This window comes from Lycium ferocissimum, chromosome 9, assembly GCF_029784015.1.
Source record: "Lycium ferocissimum isolate CSIRO_LF1 chromosome 9, AGI_CSIRO_Lferr_CH_V1, whole genome shotgun sequence".
NCBI lineage: Eukaryota > Viridiplantae > Streptophyta > Magnoliopsida > Solanales > Solanaceae > Lycium > Lycium ferocissimum.
In genome coordinates this window covers 48,847,854-48,865,483 of record NC_081350.1, presented here as the reverse complement: position 1 = coordinate 48,865,483, position 17,630 = coordinate 48,847,854, and the positions used below count along the sequence as shown (strand labels likewise).

At 35.1% G+C, this 17,630-nt stretch overlaps 2 protein-coding genes and 2 non-coding genes across 4 annotated transcripts; 3 read left to right on the top strand and 1 right to left on the bottom strand.

The window, feature by feature from the left end:
- The first annotated feature begins 1,174 nt into the window (after nt 1-1,174).
- Nucleotides 1,175-3,254, top strand: LOC132029328 (uncharacterized). The gene is made up of 3 exons (XM_059418629.1): nt 1,175-1,388; nt 1,641-2,785; nt 2,894-3,254. The coding sequence occupies exons 1-3, from the start codon at nt 1,316-1,318 to the stop codon at nt 3,074-3,076; spliced, it is 1,401 nt and encodes a 466-aa protein (XP_059274612.1). The 5' UTR covers nt 1,175-1,315; the 3' UTR covers nt 3,077-3,254.
- A 469-nt stretch (nt 3,255-3,723) lies between these two features.
- On the bottom strand, nt 3,724-12,198 carry LOC132029327 (DNA-directed RNA polymerase II subunit RPB2-like). Its single transcript, XM_059418628.1, has 25 exons — nt 11,568-12,198; nt 10,109-10,330; nt 9,745-10,032; nt 9,450-9,647; nt 9,271-9,335; nt 9,105-9,191; nt 8,903-9,023; nt 8,777-8,821; nt 8,546-8,683; nt 8,375-8,447; nt 8,214-8,290; nt 8,017-8,124; nt 7,821-7,937; nt 7,519-7,674; nt 7,340-7,444; nt 7,013-7,138; nt 6,735-6,812; nt 6,538-6,633; nt 6,333-6,448; nt 6,182-6,251; nt 5,959-6,012; nt 5,724-5,867; nt 5,234-5,533; nt 4,563-4,985; nt 3,724-4,441 (listed from the first exon to the last, which is right to left on the bottom strand). The coding sequence occupies exons 1-25, from the start codon at nt 11,841-11,843 to the stop codon at nt 4,328-4,330; spliced, it is 3,597 nt and encodes a 1,198-aa protein (XP_059274611.1). The 5' UTR covers nt 11,844-12,198; the 3' UTR covers nt 3,724-4,327.
- Nucleotides 12,199-13,139: 941 nt separating this feature from the next.
- Nucleotides 13,140-13,210, top strand: TRNAG-GCC (transfer RNA glycine (anticodon GCC)). The gene has a single exon. It is a non-coding gene; the product is annotated as a tRNA-Gly (tRNA).
- A 14-nt stretch (nt 13,211-13,224) lies between these two features.
- On the top strand, nt 13,225-13,297 carry TRNAF-GAA (transfer RNA phenylalanine (anticodon GAA)). Its single transcript has one exon. It is a non-coding gene; the product is annotated as a tRNA-Phe (tRNA).
- The last annotated feature ends 4,333 nt before the right edge of the window (nt 13,298-17,630 follow it).

Below are 17,630 nucleotides of genomic sequence, written 5' to 3'. Positions count from 1 at the left end.
CACTTTAACATCTTGGGTCAAATAAACAAACGGATTATAATCCAACAATTTTAAATTGGAATAAATTGTCATGACCTAATACTAGAGAATCGTGACCTGCACTCAAAAACAAAACTTCGACAGGCAACCCATATATCTCATACTTTTCATCATACATAATCAGCATACAGGTTACAATACTAATCATATAAAACTCCAAATCTCCACATAAAATAGTGTGGAAAGAGACAATTCCTGGCCCCTAGGAATACTTGTATCGCTCCTCATAAATCCGAATGCATAATCTTAAAAGTACTCCATATATAATACAATAGGCTTCTTCAAAACTTAAACATGAATACAAAAATCACTTTATATGGGGAGACTTGCACATGCTCGTCCTTACACTGAAAAATTTACATTTAAATCAGTACTATATATCATTTAAAGCATTTTGATCGTATTTTGAAAGAAAATACCTTAAAAAAGATTAGGCTTTCACTTACATCAATCGGTCAATCCCAAGCTAGCAAAATGGCTTTACGAATTTAATTATGTGCTCAACACCATCAATCAACATTATATATATCATAAAGACATCAATAATGGTCTAAACAAATAGAAAATCCATTTTAACCTACAGAATCATTGCTTAACGTTATCTAGTAGGACTAGTTTTAAAAATGATTTTTAAAATATGACATTATCACTGTAATTTACTTTTATTAGAAAAAATAAAAGACACAAAGCCCAAATGCCAAAAATAACGAAGTCTTAATAACACACACACACTCAGAAAAGATATTAAACCGTAGAAATATAGGAAAGGTCACCAAACTTATGCTGATACAAAGATAAACATTTGAATATAACTTTATTTTGTCTTAGAAATTTAAAGAGTAAAGTTCAGTGTAAATTGGTTAAGCCTGGAAATGTAAAAGCAAAGAATTAACACACCATTTTACTTTTTTTTTTTTTTTTTTGGAAATTGTATTTGCATGATCAATTTTTGATCATTCAACTTGATCATAAATTAACCAAGTCATCACTCATCTGAACATTCATATAACTGCGCAGTAGGTCAATTATTTCCCATTATTTCTATGTTCCCAACAATTTTTCGGAATAAGAAAAATGAGTTTAGGCTTCATGGGAAGTGCAACAACCGTTCATGAACTAGAGCTTCTTTAATTAATATAATTAAAACAGTCACAGAATTTGAAGAGACTTATTAGAACTATACCTATATATACACCCTCTTTTTAATCCCTTTTAGTGTACTACTATAATTATTCATTTACATTAATCTAAATTGTGATTAAAAGTAGAAGCAAAAATGCCATCTGGTCCAAAGAAGAGGAGATCTGCCAAGAAGAAGCAAGAAAAGGCACAGACAAAACAAGCTGATGGTAATTTTGTTCTTTAAAAAATTTCCATCCTGTTACATTTTCTAATTCTGAATGTAAATAATTCATTCATATACTAATAATCTCTAATGTGCTCTACAATTCTCTACTACTTCTCTATTACATGAAAATACTTAGTAGCATCCCTATTTATAATAGTAAGGAACTTATTTGATTAGAAACTGGAAAGTTTAATTCCTATACAAGTTCTAGTTTGTGTGATACTCTTTTCTGATTTTGATTTTTTCTATGCAGAGTTCACCTCAGTTTCTATTGTCAAATTGACCATACCAATTGAAAAGTTGGCCAAAGAGGCTCATGATTTGCAGGAAGCCAAGAACACAACAGGAGATGTTTCTCATAATTCTAAGGCTGCTGGAGATGAAAGTGCTACTGAAGAAACTGAAGTTTCCTTGTTGGATGTTGCATCTAATGAGGACCACGCAGTGTCTAAAGATGAACCACTTGTAGAATCTAGTGAAAATTTGAAAGGAAATGAATCTTGTGGAGTGGTGTGCAATGATACTACTAAGGAAACAGAACTATTGACTGTGGCACCTGAACAAAAATTTGATCAGATCCATGATTTATTGTCTGAAGCCCCGAATACCGAAGAAATGCTTGAGAAGAACTATGATCTATTGTCTGTTAATGACAGTACTATGCTGTTGGTATCAAATGAAGCAGCTTCTGTTGGCAAGGAATTGGAAGTTGCTGAATGCCTAACAGGAAAATTTCCTGATGAGTTAGAGGATGCTGCATCTGTAGTTGAGAATGCTATTGAAGAAAAAGAAGTGTCCTTACTGAAAGTTACTTGTAATGAGGACAATGAAATGTCTAATGATGAAACTGTTGTGCCTCAGAATGCTGGTTGCATCAATGAAAACGTAGATTCTGGTGAAAAGCTGAAAGATAATGAATCTGTCGAGGAAAAGAAAGACACCGCTCCATTAGTCCCCGTGACCGTGGTGTCCAATGATGGTGTCAAGGAAGTAGGAAACACCTCAAAGTTCAATGAGCTATTGTCTGTTGTGTCCAACCTTAGTAAGGGAAATGACAGTATTAAGGAAGAAATAGCAGACACTACTCTAGTGGCCTTAGGTGTGTCCAATGTTAGTAAGGACATAAAGAGCAGTTTTATCTTCCATGATCTGTCTGGGGAGCCAGATGAAGGAATGAAAGTCACTGCTCAACTAGTCTCTGACAAAGACTCAGCATTCGTTCTTCCTAGGGTGGGATTACCAGTTGTTTTAGCCCTTCAATCATCAAATGAACGTGTTGAAAACACTGGCTGCTTTCCTGCTCCCGAGATACCATTTGACTCCATAGGAATGCATGCAGTGTCCTCAAGTACAGTTTCTCCAGCTACCGAGAATCAAGTTTACTTTGCTTGTCCTATGGTACGTTTCCCTAGTAAAAGTGTTTTTTCTTTACCCTCTTTTGTGTGTTTTATTTGGTTGCAGTCTCTTGGCAGTCTTGTTAAGCTGATTATTCGGTTAATTTTGCAGCATTGTAACACTGAATGTAGTTTTCCTCAGTGGCTAAGAGGGCAATCAGATGTTGATATCACTGCTAGAAAGGAGAGTTTGGACCATTTTAAGTCAAGTGTGGTGGAGCTTAAGGGTGCATTACATGGCCTCAAAGAAGATCTTCAGAATGTGCTGGTTAAGCTGGATGCTATTTCATTTTGAACCAGCTCTTGGTCAAGAAGTTATCTATATGGTTCTAGTAGAAAGTATGCTATCTTAATAGCTTATATTGTTGTCCTGCTGTTTACATTTTCAGCAATACATTGAGTTTCCTGATGTTCTGGTTATCATAATGCTGTTCAGTAATGTTTAGCCTATTATTGGATCTTTCTCTGTTTCTCAGTCAGTTTTTGAGTGCAGTTGTTTCACTCTCTTCGCCCTTACCAAATTAAAAAATTACGGTTAATAGCAAAACGTATCAAAATTGACAGTGTAAGATTAGTTTAAGAAAACTTTTCAAGTAAATATGGTGATGCAGTTCAAACTTCAAAAGTGTTTATAGTTTAATTTATGTCTCTTGCTTGAGGACAAGTTTAAAATATCTCCCATGCCCCAACCCATATGAAGATAAATTAATAAGAATGGATGTAACATAACTAATCAATAATGACAATGTACGAACAACGTTAGAATGACAATAAAAATAACATTAGAAGTCTTCACACTACTGGACTTAATGTTATAACATTAGAAGTCTTCACACTACTTGACTTAATGTTACTCTTATGAACAACAAACAAATATTCAGAAAAAATCTGGAGGTAATCAAACTATTGTTGTCTGATAAAGATAGTCTAGAGGTAACCAGGCTATTATTATCTAAAAAAAATTAGCAGTCGTTTGGAACATAGATTTGGTTGCAATTTTTCAAAAAGGATTAGAGTTGGAAGTTTGTATTTGGAAGTCAAAGTTGCATTTGGACATAAGTTTCATTTGAAAAAGGATTGAAATTTTGTGAGTCGGAAAAAGGTTTTTCACTTGAAACTGGTCAAAACCAGTCCAATGTAACCAAGCAATGTTTTGAAAAGAAAAAAAATTAAGAAAAAAGGTTAAATTTTTTTATGTCCAAGTGGCTCCTTAGTTTGTCTCTTGATGACATCAATAGTAAAAATAGAAAATCTAGTTAACAAATGTTTGTCAACAATCAAAACAGCAACCCCTCAGAAAATCTTCCCTGCAATCATAGAGATTAATAGTGGCGAGCTCAGTCTGTTAGAGCAATTCGCTTAAGTCACAGGTTCAACCAATTTCCATCCTCTTTGATATAGAAGCACAAGCTATTGCAAACAATAGGAAGGAGTTCACATTTATTTGCACTGCAATCTTGAAATCCAGAAAAATCTTTAGGAAGTCCAGTAGATAGATTTGTGATGACCAAGTGTGAAGAACCAGAGTTTGAAACAAGAGTTGCTGTCAGGATGCTCTCTTTCCAGTTGATGGTTTTGGTTCCTTTGTAAGCATTCTTGGGGCAATTGCCATCGACATGAGCTCTTGAATCAGAAGCTTGCAGGCATAAGGAATATACACCTAGACATTTCAGAAAAGTTTTTAAGTATTAAGGCCTTTCACAAATTGGATATTTTAGTTAAACAAGTGGTGTGAGTAGAACTTGGAGAGCTGAACAGAGGCAACAAGATGAGGATTGTACCTGAACATTATCAGTTTTGTTCCTACAAGATCTGCACTCGAATGAGATCTTTTTCAGATTAGCAATAGCCATTAAACCACATTGCTGGCATACGTGAACTCTGTAAGCATCGCTTTGATCAAACAGCCTCTCTTTAAGGAAATGTGCAGCTCCATGAGCTATCATACAGTCGCGTTCCATCTCCCCAAATCGAAGTCCTCCATCGCGAGATCTCCCTTCAGCAGGTTGCCTAGTGAGAATCTGTACAGGACCACGGCCACGAGAATGGATCTTATCATCCACCATGTGCTTCAGTCTCTGGTAGTAAGTTGGCCCCAAGAATATCATTGCAGTCAATATACGGCCTGTATGACCATTATACATTCTCTCAAAACCACGCATCTGATAACCACACTTGTGCAGAGCTTTGCTGATGCTATCCACCTGAAAGTATTGATTGGTTAATTCTTATTCACTTTGCCAAAACAGCCAAAAACTTTTAAGTGATCAGCATCTCATATTCATGAATTAATATTAACCGCTAATAACATTTGATAAACCAGTAGTTCAGGAACCTCCTGGCACATTCTTTTATCTCTAATTGTATTAACTCAAAGACAGATGTGTATTGTCTCAATTGCATTTACAATTATATAAACCTTTATTTTCCAAAAGGGACTTCCGGAACTTACAGTAACATCAGTGAAAGGGGTAGCATCTCCTTCCTTTCCCATGTGAGCAGCAACCTTCCCCATGATACACTCAACTAGCTGACCTATTGTCATACGAGAAGGGATGGCATGTGGATTCACAATGATATCTGGGGTTATGCCTTCAGCGCTCCATGGCATGTCTTCTTGTGTATAAGTCATTCCAATGGTTCCTTTTTGTCCATGCCGACTGCTAAATTTGTCTCCGATCTGGGGAATTCTGACAGATCTCATCCTTATTTTGACAAATCTAAGTCCATCTGCATTTGTTGTCAAAAGAACCTACAGAAAGCATGGAAACAACTTCTCAACAAGATAGCTAACAAATGATTAAAGTTGAAGTAAAATGGCCAACAAGAAATGTGAAAAAAGAAACATCACAAATTTTGAAAAAGAATTCTCATTTGGCTATGATTTCCCGTAATTGTGGAGGACATAGGAAAATTGAAGCACAAATAAGTAGCAGGGGGACCTGATCCACAATTCCAGTTTCACTATGTCGTAGACTGGTACTATGGTCTTTACGCGTGTATCTTGCTGGTTGTCCTTGAGCATCATCTTGAGAAATGGGTGTGGTCTTTCCAATTATGACATCATCACCAGAAACTCTTGTTCCCTGGCATCAGCAAAAAGTTATCAGAGATTAAAATTTCAAGCACATATCAGTGAAGCAGAATGATGAGTTTGTGTTTGCTAGTAATACTAACAGGAGGTGCAAATCCGTCATCATCTAATTTATCGTAATTTCCATGTCGCATTCCCTGCAAGAAATTAAAACCATAATCCAACATTATACAAGTAGAAAATTGATGTATTCTTATGGAAAGCATACCTATTATCTTTATTTTTTTTTCTTTCTTTATTTGTCGTAATTAATATCTTTAGAACGAGAGACGGGGAGGAAGAGAGTGACCAAAAGAAAGAACCAACCATGGTATGTTCTCTATCAGGACGTCCAAAATCCTCTTTGACAAGTGTTCCCATCTTTTTCTCTTCATCCCTATTGAGGGAAAATGGAGACAGGAGCTTGATCAGAGAAAGAAACAGCAGATAATATGAAGTAAAAAAGAGACTTACATACCGATATGAACGGAAAAATAGAGAGCGGAAGAAGCCACGGTCAATTGAAGACTGATTCATGATGACAGAATCTTCTTGGTTATAGCCCGAATAGCAGGAAATGGCAACAATGGCGTTCTTTTGCAAATCCAACAGGAAAAGATTACGATCACTATAAAGCAAGAAAGTTAAGAATGAAGGCAAGCAAAAAGCAGGTGCTTAATTACAATGCCAGCTGGAAGCTGCCTGAAATGCAAATGCTCCATAGCCCGCGTAGTAACAAGAGGCTTTTGTGGATAATACAGTACATAGGCCAATGTATCCTGTTATTTAGATCAGCAATAGTCAAGAATGAGAATACTTAATGCTGGAAAGTGCCTGAAGAACAAAGGAAAGCTCGAAGCATAAAGGAAACTTAGCCTACCATCCGGAATTGGTAATTGGTGACATAAATCCCCATTGCTTGTTTTCCCATAGCGGATTGATATGTGTTACGAGGGGACTGCATCACGTCAAATTTAAAGACAATAAAGCAGAAGCCAAAGGAAGGGTTTAAGAAAGGAAAACAGATATTTGATAAGTCATGTAGATTAAGATGGGAACAGACTTGAATAAATATGTATCGAAGACATACCATAAAATATAAGTAACTTATTTTTACCCTTTGTTCCTCCAAGGGACCCATAAAACATATTAATTCACCTGGTTATGATCTGGAAATGGTATGATTGAAGCGCACACTCCCAGTATCAAAGATGGATGGATTTCACAATGTGTGTAGGTCTCAGAATAAGCCTCATCTGGGTTCAACCTTGAATTTGTAAGATCCTAAAACATTAAACAGGAAAATCATTTTATAGAAATTCTGAGTCTAAGACCGCTAACTCTACTTCAGCTTGAATTAGAAGCACCTGAAACTAAAGAAATGTATGACTAAAGTTCAAAGAAGCAGGGCAGCAGTACTTTTTTTTTTGGTAGTATTAGGAATAATACACTGTAAAGCAACAGGTGTAGCTCATGACTTCTTACATTTATGGTCATTGCGATCATTGTAGTCTCTTCTTCCTCAGTATCAACATACTCAATAAATCCTTTTGCCACAAGATCATGCCAGCCAGAATCTTCAGATGACTCCTGAGATCAGCACAAGAAAGATCAATGGGACTGAACGATTATAGAAGGATTCAATCTTGCTAAACAGTATGTACCCTCATTTGCAGTGCGACAATATCCTTCTTCTTAATTATCAACTTCTTTTTCTCCACGATGAATAAGGGCCTACTACAACGTCCATAATCTGTATATAGTCGCAGTTCCTTTAAATTTATATTGCGGACAACTCCAACTTCAGTATTAACATCAACCTAAAAGAGAACAAATGTCAAAATTCTCATAACTCAATATCTAAAACTTGCAGGAAAAATCACTCAAGAGTATGTTGACATCACAAAGAGAAGAAAATAAAGAGTATGTTGACATCACAAAGAGAAGAAAATAATGTGAGTGTAACCTGTCTCCTCAACTGTCTCAGTGTTTTAACCAACAGATCTGGATTACGATGAATGCCAACCCAACAACCATTTACAAAAATCTTGGTAGATTGGGGAATAACCGCGGGAGATATTTCCTAAAGTTAAAGAATGTCATGAACTTGTGAGAGAATTAAGAACTGTGAGATCCATAAGCATCTTCCAGGAGTTGCAGACCTCAAAATTTTCTGTACTCCACTCCTCTAGAAACTCCAAAATTGGATTTGCTGCTGATCCTACTGTTATGTACACCATTAAAGCAAGGTTCTTTACCAGTCCACATGCCTAACATTTCAGCAGCAGACAAAATATTGCATAATATTCATAAAATCATGCAAACTTAATCAATAAATGAGTGTCATGTATTATGTTACTTGTCCCTCAGGCGTTTCTGCTGGACACATCATTCCCCAATGAGAATTATGAAGCTGTCTAGGTTTTGCCAATTTACCTGGTTACCAAGGTATAAGACACTGATGACAAAGAAACTACCAAAGTGACAAATGAAGCCAATTCTAAGAGCAAGAGAAAATACCCTCGCGCCCTATTGGCGAGTTCAATCTACGCAAGTGAGAAAGAGTAGATGCAAATGTCAAACGGTTCAAAACCTGTGTAAGCATATGCACACAAAAGTGAAACAAGAGAAAAAAATGAAAAAGAAAAAAGTATATACCTGTCATATTAGCATGATAAGAGAAAAGCGCACCTGTGAAACTCCTGCCCTGGTACCAGCAGCATTTGCCTGACCCCAGTTCCCAGTAGCAAGAGAATACTTAAGCCCACTTGTAATTGTTTTTGCTTTAATTGCAAATTGCAAATTCACATCCTTTCCACTGTCAACACACTGGCTTGCCCACACAACTAGATTGCTTAATTTTGCAGAAGCTCCATATATGCAAATGGATAGAGCAATAAAAAAAAGAGCTAAGATAGTAACCTTTTGAACATAGGATCTCACGTCCCTTGTTAGCTTCCTGAATAGCTGTATAAATGTCAACACTTATTATAAGCAGGAACTTTTTCTCAGATTGTCCAACCAACAAATTTACAACAAACTGCTGACCATTCGGAATAGGCCACCAAGTAAAGGTCCAGCAAGATCCAGTCTTTTATTTCCATAATGATCCCTATCATCTTCAGGCCTCCGTCCCAGTACACAGAGTAAAAGCCGATGGATGATATAGCTGGTAAAAAAATAATTCAACTCATTGTTAGTGATTATTTAACCATATTCATAAGTTCCAAATCCCGGATCATAGGCTCACCCAAAATAGTAGGCCTTCTTAGTTTCACAATACTCTCTAGTACCAACATGCGGAAGCATTTCCCTTTGGAGAATCTCTTTGGCATATCTGCAATACAGATGAACAGTTCTTCTAAGCAATCGAGAAACACAAAAGCTTCAGCACTGAATATCAAGAATTTCCCAACTTGATTCTCCTTTCTCTTGAGAAACCAACAGTAGATCCTCTTTTGCCAATATAGTCAAGTGCAACCTACCAAAATTAAGAGAAAGAGTTAAGTTAGAATAGCTTTTATCTCTTTTGACAACACCATGACTAAATTTAAGTAGATGCTACCATAAGAACTCTACAAAAGTAGAACAATACCTGCTGATTTTGAATCACAAAAGCTTCTTCCAAGGAAGGGCGAAGCAATTCCAACATTTGTGTGTCAGCAAAATCATAACAAATATGTGCCAATATATCCTTGTCTGCGACAAATCCTAATGCCCTGAAGACAACTATAATTGGAATTTCAGCCCGTATGTATGGAAGAGTGGCACGAATATATTGCCCAGAGGCCCCCTGTCACAAAGCATTAAAAGTTCCTTAAGAACTAAAGCAAATTGAACTATGGCAACAAAGCACATATATTCTTGAAAAGAGTTAAAGTTTTTACAACCTTACTATTAGACCTAGAAAGCATCCTAACAAACATGCCGCTAGGTGCCTTGTTTTGGCCCTCGGCTATAGACCGAACTTCTGCCACATAAGCATACTTGTTTGGTTGTCTTTTCTTGAATACATAGACATGATTACTGCTCATTTTCTCCTGTGCAATCAGAACTTTCTCACTCCCATTGACTATGAAGTATCCACCTTGATCATAGGGACACTCTCCCAACTCAGTCAAATCTTTCTCTGATAGATTATACAAGCTGCAGTAGCTTGATCGAAGCATTATAGGAACCTGAAAACGAAAAGCATTTAAGGCACCCCAAATAAAAATACTAGTACTATCAGTTGCTGAATCCACATTTTGCTACCTTTCCAATGAAAACCTTGGTAAATTCCTGATTCTCAGTGACTTCCTCATAGTCATGACCTTTCTTTATGACTTCCTTCTTCACATCAACATATAGGGGAGAAGAGTACGTTAAGTTCCTTAACCTTGCAGCCTTTGGAAACAAAGTATTAGTCTCTCCATCAGACTCTGTCATCATAGGTCTACTCAAGTATATCTGAGTAAACTTGATCTTATAAATTGTCTGCAGAATTAGAACCAAAAACACTTTAATCATTTTAACATCAAATAGTAATACAGGCCATTCTGCTAAATTTTAGAGAATTAACATGGTAAGAAAACAGAAAGATATTTTTAAAACTTATTGCCATTCATGAGTGTCTACCCCGAAGGAAAATTGGAAAAGAGAAGTATATACAGGTAAAGTGAAACAATAATTTGTTTCTTTAGTCTCCCTCATTTCATTCGTTCCGAATTCTAGATACTAACTCCTACCGTAAATTAATAATGGAAGCAAACTATCTGTACAGGCAATACCTATTAATTGAGGACCTCTCTGATGAATGCTAATCATTATTGGAACACTTACACTAGATCCAGTAATTGAGACGAGTATTTTGTGGTTAGTAGAGATTCTATGATAGTGCAATGATAGGTATAAGCTAGGTTTAGTGGAATCAAATGGGCCAAAATGGAGCAAAAAAATCACATAGTAGACATCTTGAGATTGAATGCTGCTGTTGTTGTATCCCAAACAAAAAATGCAACCTAAATGTCAAATACATCAATATTCACGTTGGATTTCAGTTGTTTCATAACAAACTAATCAAATTTGATGAAGCTATTATTCTCTAATTTGTAACAAGGATGCAGCTAAACCAGCATTGAGCAAAATCCTACTACAAATCCAGAACAGAATACCCAACCAATAACATAAACCGCAAAATAAACACAACAACACCAACAACATACCCAGTGTAATCCCACAAGTTGGAGGGTGACATGAACGCATACCTTATAGAGAGGCCGTTTCCGATAGACCAGTAACAACAACAGTAGTGAAGAAACCATGTTGCAGATAATGTAGAAAAGAACGGTACAACAACAAAAAATATGATAATAAAAGCAAAACACTAAATAAAAAAATCACTATTTTCCTTCTGAAAATTGTTCGTGGCTTTCCCCACAGATATTTTGATTGAATCGGTGAGAAAAGAAAAAAATAGTACTAGTGTTTTCACACGAAAAAATTAAGAAGTTTCCAGCATTCCAATGGGAACCTATTTCCACCATGCGTTTTCCTGGTGAGCTGGTTCGGTAGGGAATGAGGTGAGAAAATCATACTTTATTACACAAATTTCCCACTGATTCCCAAAGGCGAAAAAACCTTTGTTTCTAGTAGTAGTAAAGGAAACAACAGGTAATAATAAGAATCGAAGAACTATGACAATTGTAAAAAACGAAAGAGTGTGTAAAAAAACCTCAACGAAATCAGGTTGACGACCAGGATTATGTTGAGATTCAGGACGGATTTCAATATCAGCAGTTTCATCAACAATTTCTTGCATTGTATTCTGTATGAACTCATCGAACGAATCCAATTGTTGCCTCACAAGTCCCTTCTCTTCAAAATATGCACTAATAACTGCCCATGCATCGTCCTGAGTTATCTCTTGTGCTTCATCTTCATCATCATCAACTGACATTATCTCTCTATCATCAACATTTTCATCTACGTATTCACTCTCTCCATACATCGTTATAGGATAAACCAAATCACTAGTATTACTTTTTAGAAGTTTCTATTCGTATAACAATATTGGTTTCTACAAATAGGGAGTTAATTCCTCAGACGGTCACCTAACTAACAGTTTTTATCTCAGAAAGTGTCACTCAGGGGATCTAAATTTTGTTTCTAGTTACTCGTCTGTTTCAATTAATTCTTATGATTTCTCGATTACCCTTTAGCTCAGGTTTTGAAGGAAATTAAACCCTAGAATTCACTGAGAGAATCGTCGCAAAGATTTTTACGTCAAAGTTGAGTTTTAGGTTTCCATTTTGTGAAGAAGATCAGTTAGTTATAAGGTCAGCGAAATCGAAGGCGCTATAGGCTATAGCTATGGAGGATTCATAGCGGACAAAAGTATAATGAACGAACTTATCCCAACAATACATCAAATAAGCAAATGACAAGTGTTCATTTTTGTTGTATAAGATTTTACGACTTAAGTAATTTGGTATAAACACCTTAATTTTGATAAGCATTGTCCCTTAACAAAGCAAATGCAAGAGGAATAAAGTGATCTCGTAATCAATTCTGTCAACCAATAATATAGTAATAGGACTTCTGCATTAATATGTGTTAAGCAGGACCAGATTTTTAGATCATAATTTATGGGGTTCATTCGAAGCTACTTTTGACTCGAATCCCATATGTGTTAAGAAATTGACTACTATATAAATATAAATAATGGATTTTGAACCCATGAAATTAAGTGAAATGTAATAAAATCCACAACTTGAACTTATATCTTTCTGATTCTAATTCTGCATCCATTGTTATGTCCACAAGCTTTTTTAGCCAGGGGCGAATCTATGCATTAAAAATGAGTCACATGAACCCATGGTCACCGGACTAAACTCAGTATATTATGTATATAATCCTTAAAAGATATTGTATCTAATATTAACTGAAGGAACACATGCTCAAATTGGACTGATCAATGGAGCACTGGTTAAGTGTTTGGTTTAATCCTTTAAGGTTGTGAGATCGAAACCCACTAAGTAAGCAAGCAATGGTGAACCCATTCTCTTGAAATCCTGAATTCGCCTCTAGTTTTAGCCACCGTGTGTGAATGCAAAGGTCTCTTTGTAACTAATAGTAATAAACTTGCTGTCAATAAAGCATATGATTTTCTAGCTGCTTTAATCCACTACATTTGTGTGATTGTTAGTGTGAAAAGATGTCTAGCTCTTCATTGTGTGGCATGCCCATGGTTTCAACTATCAAGTGGAAGTTGTAATACAGATAACTGTACGTGCATCAGCAAGAAGCACCAGTGGTCTAGTGGTAGAATAGTACCCTGCCACGGTACATACCCGGGTTCGATTCCCGGCTGGTGCATTCACTCCTTGTTTGCGGGGATAGCTCAGTTGGGAGAGCGTCAGACTGAAGATCTGAAGGTCGCGTGTTCGATCCACGCTCACCGCATTCCCTTTATTACTTTTTCGTTTTTTCTGTTTAGAATTTTCTTCTTTTCCCCTCGTTTGTTTTTTCAAACCAAATGTGCTGATTTGTTTTAAGTTTCTGCAGGTTAAACCAAATGTGTTTACACCAAATCAATTCAATTTATTACAGTTAAGTGACTTAATGATGTGAAGATATACATTAATTAATCATGACTAATAGTTATGTATGTTCAAACACATGTTATGCTTTCATTGATTTGATGTAAACATTCGATGTAAATAAGCAGTTTGGGTCGGTTGAGTCGAAGAACACGTCAAAATTCAATTCCTCCCCCTCTAGTTTTGGTTTAGAAGTCTATGGGTCTAAATTGAAACAATTCCCCTTGTTTGTTTTTTCAAACCAAATGTGCTGATTTGTTTTTAAGTTTCTGCAGGTTAAAGTTAACAAGTAAGTCATGATTCAAAAGCTCCAAATTCAATAGGTCATTATCTAATGGTAAAAGCTTATCCACATTGGGTGTTTATACCAAATCAATTCAATCATCAGAAGTTAAGTGACTTAAGTGAAGATATACATTAATTAATCATGACTAAGTAATAGCTATGTATGTTCAAACACATGTTTGGGTCGGTTGAGTCGAAGAACACGTCAAAATTCAATTCCCCCACCTCTAGTTTTGGTTTAGAAGTCTATGGGTCTAAATTGAAACAATTCCCCTTGTTTGTTTTTTCAAACCAAATGTGCTGATTTGGTTTAAGTTTCTGCAGGTTAAAGTTAACAAGTAAGTCATGATTCAAAAGCTCCAAATTCAATAGGTCATTATCTAATGGTAAAAGCTTATCCACATCGGGTGTTTATACCAAATCAATTCAACTTATTGTAGTTAAGTGACTTAATGAAGTGAAGATATACATTAATTAATCATGACTAAGTAATAGCTATGTATGTTCAAACACATGTTATGCATTTATTGATTTGATGTAAACATTCGATGTGGATAAACAGTTTGGGTCTGTTTTAGTCGAAGAACACGTCAAAATTCAATTCCCCCTGCTCTAGTTTTGGTTTAGATCTAAGTCTATGAGTCTAAATTGAAACTATTCTGGTGTGAAAAGCTTCTCTTTAATTACATAATATATATTACTCCTTTGATTTAAAAGAAAAAAATAAATCTAAGAGATAATTAATAGGAGTAACTAATAAGAACACAGTGGGATGGTTAAAAGCCAATCAAGAAGGGTCATGAAAGAATACGTACACAAGCAAGATATAGAAACAACAAGGAAGCAAACCAAAGTGGCACGTGTTAATATGGCAGCAATGTGCAGTGGTGGAGTTAGAGTTTTCAGTGCGGGGAGTCAAAAATCTATATATAATATAAAGTTTTTCTGGCGTAAAAGATGTACTAAATAAACGAGAAAAGGACAAAAATAAGCGACACACCTCTCTAATTTTTGGTCCACTATTCCTATTTATCTTTTTCTCATTTTTTTGGCCTTTTTTCTCATTTTCCCCTTAAAATAATTGATGAAAAATAAAGTTACTACATAAGAAATCCTACAATAATTGTGTACATTCATTGCTCAATTAAAAAGGAATTACATCTAAGAGTATGCATGAAGTTTTTCAGTTTCCGATTATTTCATTTTCATTGGTGAGCCAAAGGTCTCTATTAAATACTAAATAAACGAATTGGAGAAAAGGACAAAAATAGTCCCTTAACTATGATAGTAGGTTCAAAATAGTCCCTTAACTATGCACTTAACAGTTTTGGTCCTTTAAGTTTGCCACAAGTTAACATAAACAGTCCCTTTAACTATGAGAGTAGGTTCAAAATAATCCCTTAACTATGCACTTAACGGTTTTGGTCCTTTAAGTTTGCCATAAGTTAACAAAAATGGTCCCTTAACTATGAGGGTTGGTTAAAGATAGTCCCTTAAGTATGCACTTAACGGGTTTAGAGGTACACATTATTAAAGAAACGATCAAATACTTCTTCATGGGTACGAAATTTTTTGATCGACGGACATCGAGAAAGGTGATATTCTTGGTTATAGGAAAGCTTCACACGACTTGATAATGTCGAAAGTGGTGTCTCGAAACACAAAGACCGACGGACTCATCGATTAAAACCGAGGGAATCCATCGCTAAATAAAATACACTAGACTTTACAAATAAATAGAAATAGCAAAACTAAAAAAGTTGTCACTACCAAAAACAAGCAAAAAAACGACGGACGGAAATCGATGGATAAAATCGAGTGACACTATTTTTTTTTTTTATTGTTTTTATGAAAACCAACGGAAGTCCATCGGTTATTTTTGAGGAAAAATGCGCGGAAACTATTTTTTTTCAAAAAAGAATCACTACACTGGAAGTATATATTTTTCTCGAGTTTTCAGTAAAAATGAATTTCTCTTCTCGAATTTTGAGTGTTTGCTAGTGTATTTTACTTAGCGAATGGACTTCCTCGATTTAAATCGACAAAGTCCATCGGTCTTTGTGTTCCGAGACACTATTTTCTAACATTATCAAGTCTGTAGTTTTTTCCTCAGTTTTTTCCTATAACCGACTAACGTCCTTCGGTTTTGTCCCGAGTTATTTGACCGATCTAGAGTTCTCGCTAATTTTTTTTCCTTTTTTTCATAGTTCTCGTCAAATCTAACAAACAGAGTTCGATGAATATTTTGTCGAGACTAAAACTGTTAACTTTTGGAGAACTTAAAGGACCAAAACCGTTAAGTGCATACTTAAGGGACTATTTTGAACCTACTCTCATAATTAAGGGACCATTTATGTTAACTTGTGGCAAACTTAAAGGACCAAAACCGTTAAGTGCATAGTTAAGGGACTATTTTGAACCTACTATCATAGTTAAGGGACTATTTTTTTCCTTTTCTCAAACGAATTGCTTCCGAATAATTCTATATATTTAGGTCATCACCTATACCCATGATTAATGTTTTTAATTAATATGCATTAATGTAGATTCAGGCCAAATTAAGCGCCAGCAAAGTGATGGAAACTCTTCTTCATCATCTATAAACTATTTCATTTTGATAACTGTAGCAGCACCCCAACGATCATTTTCATATCTATGTAATATGTTTTAGGAGAGGTAATGTGGCCAGAATATTTATTTATATATATACTCCTTTTCTTTTTTGCTTTTTAATCTTTATTCATGAGATTACTATATGAATTGGTAACTATAAAATGAGATTTGTGTGATTTTATTTCAAACATTAGTTTTATTTTCTCAGCGTTCCTTGAATCTTTCTTAAGTGTAACCATAATATATGAACTAATTGTATGAATTAACCGAGACATATATTTTTTATGAGCATTTCCTTTTTAATAGAAAGGATTAGTGATTTCAAAAATCATTATAAGGTTGCTGATTATTATTATAAAATTGTTGACTATAAGATAGGGGGCGGCTTTCTTGTGATGGTGGTTGCGAAAACGGTGGGAGTGATTAGTTTTGGAGGTCACTTCATCACCGTTCCTTCATAAGTCAAGATACATCCTTAAATTTTCTAAAAGTTAATCTACCAGTGTAATGATTTTGCTCTTAGACAAAAGAAAGTTTGACGTTGTTTTAAAATGAAAATACACTCTACCTTATGGAATATTCAATGTATTAATCTTCCTCTAATATTAGAAACTTTTTCATTCTTCAAGTTATGTTCAACAAAGTATTCAAGAAATTATTTTCTTCGGAAGCATTATTTGGAGAAAAATAGATATATAGTAGCTCATTAGGATGATATTGAAAAGGGTTGATGACCAAAGATATGTATGAACATTCCACAGATTTTGAAATATATTTTCTTGCTTATATGTACGTAGAAGAGAAGCAATGCAAAGATGGTGCCTTAAAACGACTAATGACATCTGTTAATACATCTTTTGATTTTGTATTCACTAATGTGAATCTTCTTTCTCGAGCCTTCTTTTCAACGTTTTCCCATATAAAATTGTTAGTCAATCCATTATTTTATAGAAATAATCATAATAGTGTGGAATATGAGGAGAGAAAGGATGATAGATATTATGTACATGAAATATGTTGTTATTGTCTATCACTCGAGATAGATAGTTAATTTACAAAATTTTAAGAATTTCTTTAGCTAAGGTTGGGATCGTACACAAGAAAAGAGAAAGAGAAAGACAAAGACAGAGAAAAAGGCCGAGAAGAATTTTATTCAGATTTTATATAAAAGAGATAAATGAGTTATTTTTTATTCAATCTAAATTTTTTTCACAAATTTTTTCTATTAAAAAAGTTACATAGACTGTTTAACGAGTTATGAAAAGATGGTAGAATCATGAAAGATGTTTGATTAGTAA

Excerpts from the sequence above, each read along its gene's own strand:
- LOC132029328 (XM_059418629.1), top strand. The coding sequence starts at position 1,316 with ATGCCATCTGGTCCAAAGAAGAGGAGATCTGCCAAGAAGAAGCAAGAA. Across the intron at positions 1,389-1,640 it reads ACAGACAAAACAAGCTGATG|AGTTCACCTCAGTTTCTATT; the intron begins GTAATTTTGTTC and ends TTTTCTATGCAG. Across the intron at positions 2,786-2,893 it reads TTTACTTTGCTTGTCCTATG|CATTGTAACACTGAATGTAG; the intron begins GTACGTTTCCCT and ends TTAATTTTGCAG.
- LOC132029327 (XM_059418628.1), bottom strand. The coding sequence starts at position 11,843 with ATGTATGGAGAGAGTGAATACGTAGATGAAAATGTTGATGATAGAGAG. Across the intron at positions 6,634-6,734 it reads CCAATTACCAATTCCGGATG|GATACATTGGCCTATGTACT; the intron begins GTAGGCTAAGTT and ends TCTAAATAACAG. Across the intron at positions 4,442-4,562 it reads ACAAAACTGATAATGTTCAG|GTGTATATTCCTTATGCCTG; the intron begins GTACAATCCTCA and ends TGAAATGTCTAG.